General features: G+C 38.6%; 1 protein-coding gene across 3 annotated transcripts in view; it reads left to right on the top strand.

Moving 5' to 3' along the window:
* The window catches only part of SRBD1 (S1 RNA binding domain 1), a 124,640-nt gene extending 110,771 nt beyond the window's left edge, over positions 1 to 13,869 (top strand). For all 3 annotated transcript variants that reach the window (XM_062637001.1, XM_062637002.1, XM_062637003.1), the window contains 2 exons: positions 10,132 to 10,316; positions 12,877 to 13,869. In XM_062637001.1, the coding sequence (XP_062492985.1) occupies positions 10,132 to 10,316; positions 12,877 to 13,166 (475 nt within the window). In that variant the 3' untranslated portion in view covers positions 13,167 to 13,869. The remainder of the gene's footprint in view (positions 1 to 10,131; positions 10,317 to 12,876) is intronic.
* Positions 13,870 to 15,040: the final 1,171 nt, after the last annotated feature.

The raw sequence follows: 15,040 nt of genomic DNA, 5'->3' as shown, positions 1-15,040 counted from the left end.
GCTTGGTCACCCCTACAGATTATTTGGAGCAAGTCAATGTAAAAATAAATAGTGTTATTCAAAATTAATGTTCCTTTCTAATATTTTTATGCAATTTAAACATTGAGTAGTCAGGATTTGGTTAATAGCCATTTAGCTTTTCAGCCCTAGCATCCTAACAAAAAGATCAGTAAAGTGTTCAGTGTTAACTAGCTTTGCCTAAAGGCTGATGTGAAAAGACTGTTTCAGGGAGCAGGGAAGTGTAGCCAGTTAATGGTGGGATACTGCTGGGAATCATATGCATGCAACACCATTGCAAGGGTTTGTCAGAAATAACAAATTGTGACTTGGCTTCTAGAGTAGCACGGATTGCTTTTATATCTGAAGGGGGGTGAGTGGGATTTATTACTGCAGAGGGTAGCTCAGAGATTCACATAGAGTTGACATTTGGGTGAATATTTTAGTAGGTAGCACAGATCATGTAACCATGATTTGGAATTCGGCTGGGAACCCAGAATTAACACTAATAAGAATAAATAAAAATTAATGAGTACAAGTTTTACATCTCAACTGAAAAATAGTGGTTTGAGTCACGGGCTTATGCATGATTCAGAGAGGAGGCTGCGACCTATTGCATTGCCAACACTGCTTGGAAGGTACCTTGGTGATTCTTAAAATGTGCTCATGGTCAAACTCAGACTTTGAGAGCTGCAAAGCCATTGCAGAAGTATCATGTGGCTACAGACCGCTGCTACCTATCGTGTCATTTCTCTTTGGCTAATGCAACTACTTTAAAGTTTCCAGCTGTGCCATTGTCTATTCTCTGTTTCTCACCTCCTAGACTGAATTTGCAACTGAAGTATATAGATCCAAGTTCGTATTGTAGGTGTTGTGCTGTACACCAAAGAATATCAGTTGATATTAAAACAAATATAAAAACGCAATAACAATACCTGCTAATGGAACACCAGAGAAGTACCAAGCATAACATCTGTCTCTGTAACTGAATCAGTCTTTTCTGTTTTCTTTGGGCATTTTCTCTGTTGTCTTACTTCTCACTTTACCTCATAGCAGCCTTCCAGTATCTGAAGGGGGCCTATAGGGATGCTGGGGATGAACTCTTCATTAGGGACTGCAGTGATAGGACAAGGGGTAACGGGTTAAAACTTAAACAGGGGAAGTTTAGGTTGGATATAAGGAGGGAATTCTTTCCTGTTAGGGTGGTGAGGCACTGGAATGGGTTGCCCAGGGAGGTTGTGAATGCTCCATCCCTGGTGGTGTTCAAGGCCAGGTTGGACGAGGCCTTGGGTGACATTGTTTAGTGTGAGGTGTCCCTGCCCATGGCAGGGGGGTTGGAACTTGATGATCTTAAGGTCGTTTCTAGCCCTACCTATTCTATGATTCTATGATTCTTTATGTTTATGAGTATCTGTACACATAGTTTGATGTGGGGGGAAAAAGAGTCATAAAGTGCTTTCTGTGAATGTGCTCTATGTTCAACAGTAATCTTCTTACAATCAAAATATAGTTTTCTTGAAAGCTTGTTAAATATGAAGGTGATAACTTTTATGTATATATTGTATTCATCGGCACTAGCTTGCTATCACAGAATGGTGTGGGGAAGGGGGCAAATACCTCTGATGTTTTTTTCATTGCAAATAGCTGTTTGCAGAAAAGAAAATAGAGCTCTGCATCAAACTGACGAAACCCAAGAAGAGTAATATTAAAAGTTGACACTCATGACATAAGGGCTAAATATAAACCAGACATCCTCCCCTCAAGCAACTAATGCTATAATTTAGCAACGATTATATATTTAAAATTACTTTTCAACAAAATCATGTGAGCTGTTGGGCTTCTCGGAACTTATGGAAATGATTTTCCAAACCAATTTGCTGCCTAAATATGAATTAAGAAAAAAATTCTTCTAGGAATTCAGACTGCATGGAGAATTCACTCCAAAGCTTATCAGGGCTGTTGACGACGTCTGCTTGCTTTGATAGGCAGTGCATGGGACTGGGCTTGTAATTGCCTTCTGCTGAGCCCGTGTTCATGAGAAAGCTTCTGAGAGCCTGAAGGTTCTGAATTAAGCATTACCAATCATGTTAATGTTCTTGATTTGAGGTGTCTTGCCGAAATAACCAATATCTGAAGGACTTTTTAGGGTGTTAGAACAAAACTAGGTTTAAAACCTAGTTGATAATTCTTACAGTTTCAATCAATGTGCATGAGAAAAATTGAGTCAGTTAGAAGTGGGTTAAAGTGAACATTTAATACATAAAGTTTTTAACAAAATTCACTTTTAAAGGGTTCTGGTGCTTCGCTGCTTTCAAAGTATTCATTTCTTCTTTTTCTGTGCTTGCACAGAACTTTGACAAAGGCAATGTCAAGCTCACAGGTGGATCTGTGCTACCAAAAGGCAGAATTGTTGTCTCGAAGATGGGTAGATTTTGTTTAAGGCATCAAAATGCAGTGTTACCTACCTCTTCCCGCAGAACTGAATATGAATGGAATAGATGCTGTGTAAATGAGTTGTAAAGGCTTCCTCATGCAATGTCTACCACATCTTGCCAGGAGAAAATAGTTTGTGGACATTTTATTAGATTAAAAGTTTTCATGGGAAATCACATTTCTTTTCAAACAAAATGAGGTGGTGATTTTAATCCACTGCTTTAATCCAAATTACCCAAGAGCAGCAGTCCACGTTACAGATTTATGACATGCAAAATTATCAGTTTTAAAAACGTTTTTGAGGGATAGAAGTTCACCAAAATTTGAAACCACCAATTTTCTGAACTATTTCGTACCTTGAAATGCCACACCCCCCCCCAAAAAAATGAAATGGTTAAAGGAATTGCTCCCAAGTGGTGACTTGGGTTGCCAAGCTTTAGGCTGGAGCCAATTTTTATGGCTGAATTAGAAACCCCTGAAAAATGAGGGGTTTATAATGGAAACACTGATGTAATCTTTACTACAGTGGCACAACTGGTGCTGGTATGATTGATTTATGCTATTCGGACATCTTAACTTAAAATCTGTGTAATTTCTGCAAAAGAATTGGGAAACATCCTACTGGTGGTTTAACGCACTTTGCAGATGACTGACATTTATTGTTAATGGATTCCGCACTGTCAAAGCTTGGCTTTGTCATGTGCAGCAATGAAACTTAGGGACACCTCTAAGTATTATGAATTGGAATTTCCTATAGGTTAAATAAGTAAATACAAACTTTGTAGACAGCGTATTTTCCTGCAAAGCAGAGCTGTGTTTTAAGATTCTGAAAAGACTGTATGTGACAACCAGTTTATAGGGGCAGAATCTTCTACATACAGTTAACACAACATGTAGAGCATATCAAATTTCTTGGTTCATATTGTAAAATAACGGGTAGAAAAACCAAGGAAACATTTAGGAAGTCTCAAGAAGTTACAACCAGGTTATGATTATAAACTGAAATGCTGGGAAGAAAACACAATGTTTTTTCTGTGTTGTATCAGTCTGCTGGGGGCAGTTGGTTTCGTTCGACTGAATCTTAACATTTACTCATTTTTATTTCAATCTCATAAAAGTGTTCTTGGCTGAAGGCTGGCACTCAGAATGTGGTTTTGCTGCTCACAGATTGCAGCATCTGGCAGACAGGTTGTGTTTCAGTCCGACTTAGAAATGTTTTCCCAACTGAAGTCGTGATTTAGCATAATGCAGGTGAGGATCTTCCTTGGCTAATTACGCAGGTTTAGGACCTTGCCTGGAGGATGGATAGCACTGCTGGATGCAGTTGGTTATGCTTTAAGAGAAGAGTTTTACATACTGAGCAGAATGACTTGCACTGAAGATTCGTGTCTCACCCTTCCCTGTGTATTGATAATGCTGCTTCATAATCCCAAAAGGACGTAAGAATCCCAAGAGGATGCAGCAAAGCACTCATTCATGTTCTTATTCCTCACCAAAGTAAAACATTTGGGTTTGCTCTTTCAGCAAAGCATTCATGTTTATAACATTTTATACTCTGTTCTAGATGGTTCAATCATTTCTCTGGTGTTTCTGCTACTTCTTCCGTGTTGGATGTAGCAGCTAATCCATAATATCTCAGTTGCTATGCTGAAAAGCTGCACTTGCTAGCTTGGAAGACAAGTACTGACATGTAAGAAAATGCAGAAGGAAAAGCGTTGATTAGGGGGAAACCACCAAAAGAAAGCAGTCTTCCTCTCCTGCCATTTATGCAACATCACATTTGGCCTTTGATGGCATTTCCAGTTCACTGCCAGGCTGGTTTGCTTCTGTCCATGTCCCCTACTTGTAACTGAGCAACTGAGGCAGTGCTTCAGGGGAAGAGAAATCAGGGAGGGAACAGTTATTTGATGTGGTGTTTGACCAATGAAAACAAATTGTTGTATTATATTTAACAATGCAGTCTACATGTGAATATTTTACAGAGGATGGAAGTTTTTACTGTGGTAGGATGTCAATCCCTAAACTCACTACCAAGTCACCAGAAACATCTTTCCTCCAGTTTAAGGTGGCTGTATTTGCATGTACACACCTGTGTGTATTCAAGATACTGTAAAATGTGAAAATAATGCTTTTCGGTACAGTCTAAGGCCTAAAAAAGTTAAGCTCTGTAAATTAATGAACCTTTATGACTATTTCCAATAGGAAACAGCTACCCTAATTAAATAGAACACTTGCAAAAGCGGGGCCACCATGCCTAATAAATGTAGTTCATCTTCATCCCTTTAGAAGGCCAGTTCATTCACAGGTCTGACTATTAACTTAGTAGCTGCATGTTTAGAGGATGTCCTTTTGAAAGGGATCTTGTCAGTAAATGTGAGAGCAGAAGAGGCTTTTGCCATCCAGTGAAGACATGTTAAAACTTTTATGTGATGTAAAACATACCATTAACAAGAATTATTAGAAGAACTTGGAAATAACAAAGAATTTTGCTCCAGTTACACTGTAAATACTAGACCTATAAATCAAGCGGTATTTCTTCATCTGTTGAAATTTTTGAAACTTACTTAAATTCTCACTGGTTGCATTAAAAATTAATTTTTTTAATGGGAATATCTCCTTTAACTGTAATACTTAGGGTGCTAATTCTCTGTGGGTAACTCAACATGTTTCCCTATTTTGTATCTCAGGTTACGCTTCGGTTACGTGATATATCAGTAGTCATGAAAACAGCTAGCAACAGCATGCCCAAGGGTAGGGTATCAAAGAGGCTGGGCTGCACTGTCTTAATTTCTTTTCTCATTTAGAAACTCATTGTTTCTTAGATTTACACATACAAAATGTCATGAGCTATCTGAGTGCTTTCTGCATGCAGTCAGGTAATTATAATGGTAATAATTTGTGCATTTGAGGGAGAATTCTGGTTAAATTTCCTTCTCTAAGACACATAAGGCTTATCTCTACCATGTAAGTTGTTTTAAATACATTTGAAACTTTAACTTTCTGCATGTAACAACTATCTACAGAGTAATGCCCAAATATTGTTCAATGTATAATCTGCATGGGTAGTCAAAAATTGAGGATTCGTATCACCAGTCGGAGCAAGAAGAGTCAACATCTGCATTAAATAACGTTTTTGTGTTTCAAAACATTACTAAAACAAATGTCTGCATGATTTCAGTTTGCTACTGTCATGAATGTGCATTTTGCCTAACAAAGTGCATGTTAATGCGAAGTTGTTTTGTTTTCAGAGTGATTATGTTGCATTACCATTAATTCATGTGTGCACTGTGACAAGATGTAATGGCATATCATGTTGCTTTAATGTAATGAATCCAGTACTCCCAGCTCTTAAGTCGTGTTGCTGGAAATGATTACATAAAACAGAAATGACTGTGACTAAAACCCTTGCAAAGCTTTAGAACTCCTGCACATTATAAGAAGCTTTTTGGGGGGGTTTAAAGTAACTTCTTAAAAATTCACTGAAAACTTCCCTTGGTAATATTTTTACTCTTTCCTGACTGTTTTTTGCATTCCACTGAAATTTGCATTATCTTTTAAGCATTGCAAGGGCTGTGCTATGATTTTGTGCAGATGTGTATGTTAAGTGAACACGATGTGCTTATTTGTTACATTTATGCTACTTTTCTTTCTTTATCTGGGTAAGATGGATGAAATTATGTATTAAATAAAAACATCAGTGATTTAGCCGTGACCGTTCTCTGCAGGTCCTGTAACACTGCAAGGGCTGCTATTAAAACTAAGGTAGTTGCAGAGGTTTCTCAGTATCCCCTAAATCTCAAAACTGTAAACCTCAGAGTCTCTAAACCAGCTAAGTTTTGCTCTGTTCTGACTCTCCTAAGACTCCAGCAGCTTTTATTTGAGTTGGAGTGCCTTGAACAGAAATTTTGCCATTCGTTCAGACTCTCAACATTCAAGGAAATCAGGACCATATATCTTAAGTGACCTCACTTTCAGGAAAAAATACCTTATCTTTCCCATTTTCACTTCTTTTAATTTTTCTCTAAGTTTTATCTTTCTAGTAGATAAGCATAGCGCTTGAAGTACTGCAACACGTTATTTAGTTCACACACAAGGAAAATACTTGAGAGTTCATTTTTGCACACATTATTCATGTTCTGATGTTGTGCAGCTGGAACTGCCATTTACAGATTGGGTGAGATCTTTCAAAGATTGTAGTGAGATAGTTTAACATGACAAATAACAAAACATCTAAAGTAAGGGAAACCCCTTTCCCCCTACCCCATAGCCGTATCCTGGTCTTATTGCTGACCGTATCCTCTTTTTCTGACCTTGAAATGGCTATCGAAGGAAGTTGTTGGCTGCTTTTTTAATAAGGAAACATTTAACTTTGTTCTTAACAATGGCATTTAAAAATAGAAATGATCAATATACCGTGCCACTTCTCAGTCAGAGATTTGTGCTTTATATTGATTTTCTTATTGTATGTGCCCTCATGCTTTGTTCATTTGAGTGAAAATGATACATTAAATATATAACTAGATTCAACAGTATCTTTAAAAACTACATCTATAATCACTAAAAAATTATTTGAAAATACTTTAATACATAGGTTTTTACTAAAACCTAACCTAAAAAGGTGAGAATTTCCCAAGTAGAAAGACGTCGTTTCTGCTGAAGATAATTCTTTTGCATCTATGTGCGCGCTGTTTCTTGTTACAGTGCTCTGTTCTGCCTATGATATACCTCACGATTCTGAAATACTCTTAACCAAATGCCTGATTTTTAGAACTTTAATCATTCAAATGAGGTCAGGGGGACTTCTCATGTACTTCAGCTTGGGCACGTGTTTAAACGGGACCTTCAGGTGGAGCCAAGATTTTATTTGGAGCAGTAGCGATGTTAAGCTGTTTAAACAACTGTATCTGATAACCCAGGTCCCAAACCTACTGTCCTTGCCTAGATGAGGAATCAGGCAAATGCTTTCATTGGGATTTCCGGAGGATAGGGGAGACAGAGGAAGAGGAGAGGGCAAAATAACTTTCATGAATAGTAATTGAGGGCTCAGGCCTGGGTTGTGTCTTGTTTCAGGCTGGTTCTCTTGCCAGCAGCCTGCACATAGCACTGTGCGTTCTGGTTGCATTATCCACACGTTTGACAGTTTTGTATGTAACAAGGGTTTTATATGTTGGTGACAAGTCCATGTGGTTGAAACCCACCCTGTTATCGATTTACAAAGTGAATGCACTCCTGCAAAATCCTGATGGTGAGAAAATGATCCTCGGAGGTACTCAAGCTGAATTTCCATTTGAAGTGAAATAAAGCCAAGTACATGAGTGTCAGCAAACTTGTTTCTAGGGGCAGGAGGTAAAGCATACATTATTTAGAAGGTTGAGTCATGAGGCCGGTTGGGTTTGTCGTGTTACATCTGGCATGTCAGTCAAAGCTGGGGCAGCTGCTGCCTGTCACTAGCGCTCTAGTGGGGCATTGTCCATCCATCAACTGAGCAGCAAGTGGCCCCCAAGAGTTCTGTGAGGAGCGCTTCGCCTGGACCTACACCACTTTCAGTATTGTCATTGCAACCGCTTTTGGTGCTCCTTTGAGACCAACAGAATATGGTTTCATAAAAGGTCTGATACTTTTTGTATGTAGGCTCTTAATAGAGAAAATATTTGAGTAGTAGTGTTGTTGTTAGTTTGTAGAAAAGAAAAAATTCGTATTTAATGTTAAAAGCAATTTTGCATGTTTTTTTAGCTTTACGTTGTTTCCAAACCAGCTTAAACTACTTCAGATAGCGATGTCAAAAGTTCAAAAGCAGTCAGTGGAAGCAAAATCAAGTAAATCCTGAGAACAGCATCATCCAGTGAATATTTATTAGTTTTTACTTTTTTCTGCATACATTGCCACATGAAAGATCTGTGGACACTAAGAATTAACATGAAAATTATATTACTGTTATCTGTATCACCACTAAATCTATGCACTTGAGCTACCAATACACTTAAATCGCCATGCTTGCACTTGAAATCTGCACAAAAGTAGTCCTGACAGCTGGTTTCAACAGATGTCCTCCTTTTGGTGAAATCAGTGGACATTTCGAAGTGAAGCTTTGCCCTTGTGGTCAAAGATCAGTGTTGTGATTTACTGCAAGCTGGATGTTGCTTTAATTATGTTCCTTCAATCTGTATTTTCTCAATACAAGATTAGGTTTCTTTTTTTCAGTGCATGTAACTTTGTACCACCTGAAAGAATGTCAGCTGGGTTAAAAAAAAGGGAAGCAACAAAACAAAAACAACTCCACTGTGTCCCCTACCAAAAGCCTCAGGTTTTGATAAAAGCACAGCATGTATTTCTCACTGTGGAAGAGGGGCTGGAAGGAGTTTTGGCTTTCTTATAGAGCTGGAATATCTCCTGCCATTCACAAGTGCAGGGCATGAACCTGCTGGTCAGCACTTCTTTTGTGGCTCATAGTTTACACCTGTTGCGAAGTAGGATAAGGACAGGAAGGAGGGATCTCTTTTAGGAATTTGGAAGGAACACTTGCTCATCTGGAGGACAGGGACAATAATTCTACTTGTCTGCTGTGATGGAGAACATGCAAAAAGCATGTGCCTCCCTCCAGCAATAAGGGACATGGTAAAGCAGGGTGGAAGAGACTTGCCTATGGTGAGATGCAGAGCACCACGATGGATAAAGGAAGTGTCTACTGGAAAACGGACAAATGGCTTTGTTTAGTACAATGTAGCTCAGTTTCTATGAGCCACATGCTCATTTTCATTGCTTTATATCCATTAAAGGCTTATTTTGCATTTTTAAGTCCTTCAGTAAAATACAGACATTTATTCAGTGATAAATAAAGATCGTCTAAAGCATCACTCCTGATAGCGAGAAGGGTCTGCATGTGAATTTTTGTCATCTATTCTCAGTGCTTCTTGGCATTTGTGCCAACATTGCTGAACTGAAAACCTCAGTAAGTGTGGTTTGACTTTTTTTACTTCTAAAAAAGATCATAGATGAAGACATGCTTATTTTGAAGTATTTCATCTCAGCCTTTTTAGATGTCCAAACGTGTCTCAACCTGCAATGTGTGTGTGTGTATGTATGTGACAATAGGGAAGGGTAAGTGTGCTTGTGTTGTGTAACTACTTTGACTCAATAATTTCCTAGTTTCTAAAAAAACTGATTGTCCTTAGTAACACAGTTCACAGACAAGTATTTTATGTAAAGTTTTCCTGAAGCTTTGTTGTGGAGTCTTCATATTAATTGCATATTTTAAATGTTCGTTGGTGTTTTAGTTACCGTTGATTTTAATTTGAATGATAGTGACAAAATTGACAGTATTATAGAATTCTCAGTTGCTTCTAGGGAACTTTCATGGCAAAAGGCATCTTTCAGTCATAATCTGACGTGGGTTTAGCATGAGATGAGCTCATCGGGCTGAGAAGTGATTTTCATTCTGAAACTTTCCTTCTAGTGTTGTAATCTATTCCAGGAGATACATGTATACTAATAGGCTCTTAAATTTCCATGTACGCCTCTGATCAGTGATGAGTTGATAGGATATCCACTTGGCAAACTGTTTGCTGTTCATAACTTAGTTTTGCAGAAGTTTTATTCACACATCAATGCAGAAGTAATTTAAACCCCTAAATATAGCAATGGCTCAGGCCCCTCTAAAGGATGTTACAAATCTCTCTCTGTATCTTTCTCTGAACTTCCCAGCTTTTTGTCGTTGATTGGGGGAAATGCAAATGACATAGGAAAATCAGATATGCAGCAAAAAGTAAATGCAGTAATTCAAAAGGAAGGACTGGAAGGCACAGCCAAAAGGCTAAATACAACGGTGCACACGCTGCAGCTGATCGTTGATGGTCTGACTCAGCCTGAAGGCTTTGACATCCGAACAGGTAAACCTTTGTTTCGAAGGTTGTAATCTCAAGATTGATTGTTCATATCGGTTTTAAACCAACGCATTTTCTTCTTCTAAAGTCAGTAGTTACTGTAACTCCATTTCTCTTCTCAGGCAAGGTAAAGGCTATATCATAGTCAGATGTTTCTTTCCAGCCCAGTAGGTAAGGAGTGTAAATCCTGTCTTAAATCACGGCATTTTCAGGCATAGGAAGGGGAGTTGTATGGCTGTTAACAAATGAAATAGTTTCAATATGTTGACTCTATACTGATTAAATCTGTGTTGGCTCTCCATCATGGAGGGGAATACTGAGACCAAGCTGAAACAGTAGTAATAAAGCTATGTGGAGCAGCAGTGTGTAGTTCTGCTCTTTTATTGCGCTAGTTCCTGGAGACAAGTGTAATTGGAGCACATGGCTCATGTTAAAACATTGCAGTAATGCTGAACAGTTTGAGGTGGAGGGGAAGAAAGATGAGGTAAGCAATGAAGTACAACATCTGGAGATGCTGTTGTTTAGTGAAACTTAAAGCTGGATTCTCTTATGGCAGCAAGAGATAAAGGTAGGCAGCAAAGATGCAGGTTTGTAATAGATAATAAACTTATGCTTAAGAAAATAAAACTTCTGTCTTCCTTTTGGGGGGTTCATAAGTACTTTATTTCCCACTAGTGATCTTGGAAATGTTTTTGGGGATTTTATGTCTGCATTATGTATGCATTTACATCCTGGTGGTCTCACATCTAAATTACAGCAGGATGGACCATTAACATATTAAGATAGAAAAGCAAAAATATTTTCAGTGGAAATACTCATGTTCTGCTGATCCAATACATTCTGTATTGCTGTAGACAAATCTGTGACTAGAGTAGGCAGCCTAATAGCCTCATATAGCTCCAATTCATTGTCTTTGTAACCTGTTAGTGACTGTCAGTGAAGAAGTGCATCACATTTAACATAGAATAGTTTGTACTCTGCCCTGATTCACAAAATAATCTTGGTTTAAGATTCAGTTCCTTCATTATTCCCAACAGTAGAGATGTCACATTAGGGAACTGCAGAGAGAGAGTAGCTTCCTTTTGTATCCACTTAATTTTATTAAATTTAAAATTTTCCTGAATGGTTTTATTGCAAAAGAAAATGGAAAGAATTATTTGGGGAAAGAGACTAGAATCTTTTTATCACATACTGTAAAATTCTTTTTGTAGCCAAGGTCTTGCAAGGCATTTCTTGTAAGAAATTCTTTCTAACGTTAAAGTGGAACAGCTCATCAGGTAACTGTAATGAACCCACTGGGATGGGGAGACGGGGCGGGGGGAGAAAGAGGTTTGCAAACGTTTAATAAGATTCCCATCATTTCTCTGAACCTTCTTGTGCTTGTTGCCCTGGACGGCTGCTTAGTTGCTTTTTTCACCGAAGTGCCACTGCGAAGTATAATGTTACGAAAGGATTAACCATTTTGGACTTGAGCAATGAGGCACATTCCTGCAATAGAAAATTTGATGTAATTCAAGACCTCTTGCTGCATTTGCCAGCTTGTGTACTCGACTAGGGTTTGATCCTGTGGTGGCTTGACCCTGGCTGGATGCCAGGTGCCCAACCAAGCCGATCTGTCACTGCCCTCCTCAACTGGACAGGGGAGAGAAAATACAAAGAAGGGTTCATATATCAAGATAAGGACAGGGGGAGTTCATTCAACAGTTACTGTCATGGGCAAAACTTGGTTCAGGCTGGGGTTTATTTCTCAAAGGTAGGAAAATGGGTGCAGTCCTAGTTTAGTGATGCTGTCTGTGGAAGACCTCACTTCTATTATATCTTGGGAAAGGTGGAAAGGGAACTTGTTGAAAGGGCTCAGAAAGGTTTTCTGCAGGAGAAGGAAGTGGTAAGCAAGTGAGGAGAGAGGTTAAAATTTCTGTTTGTGCCTTTAAGTGCGGAATAGGAACTTCAATATATTGGGCTATTACCTGCTCATAATCATGCAGGTGTGATTAAGATTAATGCAAAAAAAGCAGTTTATCATTTGATGTCATGGGAAGCAGTTGATTGCATGATATCATGGTGCAGGTGACCAGCAAGCCTAAGAACAGTGCACTGCTGACTTTTCTCCTTAGTATGTGAAGAGACTGAGTATTCACATTCCTCTATGCAAATTTGCATAGAAATAGAATTTTATTTGTAATTTATGTAGCTCAAGTTAAAGTCACCTCAAGTCTTTTCACCCTAGCGCCAAGAACTTTTAAAGAACCTTTCAGTCACCAGCTAATGCATTGCATGCTTCTGATCCCGTTGTGGTAGTTTCATACCACATAGTTCACTATACTTATTTCTCTATTAATCATAGTCTTTTAAAGTGATTCATAAAATACAAGAAACATGTTGTTTATTACAGATGGGTCTTTATTTAAAACACATAGTGAAGTAGTATTTGGGACCTTAGAGCTACCTAAATTAGTCCTCACCTTAATGCTTCTTGATTAGCAATAGTCAGCTGGAAACAACCCTTAGAAAACAATGCAGGCTTTTTCTCCAGTGTCTTACTTTTGTGTCTTGTTTCTTACAACAGATTTTGACAAACCTGACTTCAAGAGAAGCATCGTCTGCTTTGAAGACTTAAGCGTTGGTGCTGTTCTGACTGGAAAAGTTGAAAATGCAACACCATTTGGAGTTTTTGTTGATATTGGTGTGGGAAAAGCAGGTTTGATTCCAGTGCGAAACATAACAGAAGCAAAACTTTCTAAAGTGAAGAAGAGAAAAAGCTTGGGCTTAGGTCCTGGAGAAAGAGTGGAAGTTAGAGTGCTTAATGTCGATATTCCTCGGTTGAGGATAACGTTGGATCTTATTCGTGTTTTATGACAGGGTTTTTTTACGATTAAGCTTTAATTTTAAAGGTTGAGTAGTGACGGCAAGGTTCTGGAGATTCAGGCATTTAATGAGAACGTTGGAAATGAACAAATTTGGAAACCTTCAGCCTTGCTGGTTTTGTTCTTTTTTCTTTTTTTTTAACAGTTTTTCCACCTTTCTTGACTCCTTTCTGTTAATTGTCGGAACACTTTATTAGACTACCTCCAAGCAACCTTGCTATTTTGTCTGCAGAGCAAATGAAATTCCAGTGGACTGTCAGAGAGATCTTTTATCTGTTCTGTCTCTGCAAGATTTGCTCTCTGTCTTTAGTCAGCGCTGCACAAGCAGACACGTTCACTGCTCCCCTTCGACAAATGGCTGTTCAGTTTGCCTGTTTTCTGGTTGAGAGTCTAAAAGAGGTTACCTAGTTGTAGGGAAAAAAGTGATCTTGTTAAATTGGTGATGACATTGCTTCAAAAGTAGACTGAAAAAAGAGTGGATGCTAATATTATTCATGGCTCAGAAATATTCAGGTTTAATTTATTTGAGCATCATTAGGAGTTCTGTTTACTTGCCTTATTATTGTTTGGTCAGTTATTATTGATGAACGCACTTGGATGTACCTTGGGGTTTAAGGAACCTTGCTCAAAGGTGTCAAAAGACATTTATGTTGTTCTATACTTGTGCAAAATAAAAACATTTCTGGCCATCTTTTCTCAGTGTGCTGGTTCTACAAGTGGTTTAACGGTCCTGGTTCTCTTTCTTTCCAACTTGTGCTCCATCAGTAACACTCCAACTGGAGGATGCATTTATCTGACCTTCTGAATTGGATCCACTTTTCTGAGCTTTGAGACTGGACTGCAGCCCCATGGCCTGATGTTGTTCCTGATCTAATAAAATAATTCGTCTCTTCTGGATTCCTTTAACTTGACATTATTTTTTTCCATCATTCACATGTCATTTTTCCGCCTGTTTTGAGTGGAGAACAGTTTTTCAACACCTGTCTTCACACGCCATGCTCGTGAAGGCACGATTCTCCATACAAAAGTTTTTGCTCTTTGTAGATGCTTGCAAAGCTTTTCTAGACTTTAGTTTTAATAAGAATGCTCACTGTTTCCTGCTCGGAATGCCGAGCACATGAGGTTTGTTTTCATCCACTTAGAGACTTCTTGTTTGGTGGTGTTTCAAAGGGTTTACCAGTTGCCTGTTTGGAAAGGACGGGCAGAAGAGCCTCCAGCAACAGATGATTTATGTGGTCTTTCAGGGGAATTTTTGGTGTATTGGATGTTTATTCCTTTGAAGTAATCCCACTCACCTGTAAGTCGGCAGAAACTCTAGCCTTTAGCAAATGAGCAGAGACAACAGGTGTAGCAAGTGTCAAACACCTTTGATGACAAGGTTTCAAACTGCAAATGTCCAAATAGGTGTTGGCACAGGGAGTCTGTGTTAGTTAGGAAAAAGGTTTGGCATCATTTAATCTCTCAGCTCTGTGCTTCAATTTTAATAATTAAGAGCCACCTGTAGACTGTGTATTTTGGAGATTACGGAATCATTTAGCAGATGGAAAAAGGGAGATAAATCTCACTAGCTTTGCTGCATTTGTCTCTCAAAGGAAAAAAGAAGACCATTCTCTACAATATGAAGGTCATCACAACTTGGAATCATGTTTCTGAGGCCTTTTGACATTTTCCTGTAACACTGCTGGAAAGTAGACTTGTTGGTATGAAATGAGAAACTGTGATCCCATGTTAACCGTGTCACTGTCTTTGAAAACACAGATGCAAAGTAAATGAGCTGAGATTTTGTTCTGCAAGTGATGTGTTCATGGATAACGTTGCAGTATTTTCTACTGTCTCCATCAGCAGAATTATTTAAGTTCTGCTGAG

Source organism: Pezoporus occidentalis, unplaced genomic scaffold (genome assembly GCF_034315485.1).
Source record: "Pezoporus occidentalis ecotype Australia unplaced genomic scaffold, CSIRO_AGI_Poc_V1 ctg50, whole genome shotgun sequence".
Lineage (NCBI taxonomy): Eukaryota > Metazoa > Chordata > Aves > Psittaciformes > Psittacidae > Pezoporus > Pezoporus occidentalis.
The sequence above is the reverse complement of the archived record's forward strand: the minus strand, read 5'-3'. Positions and strand labels throughout refer to the sequence as shown.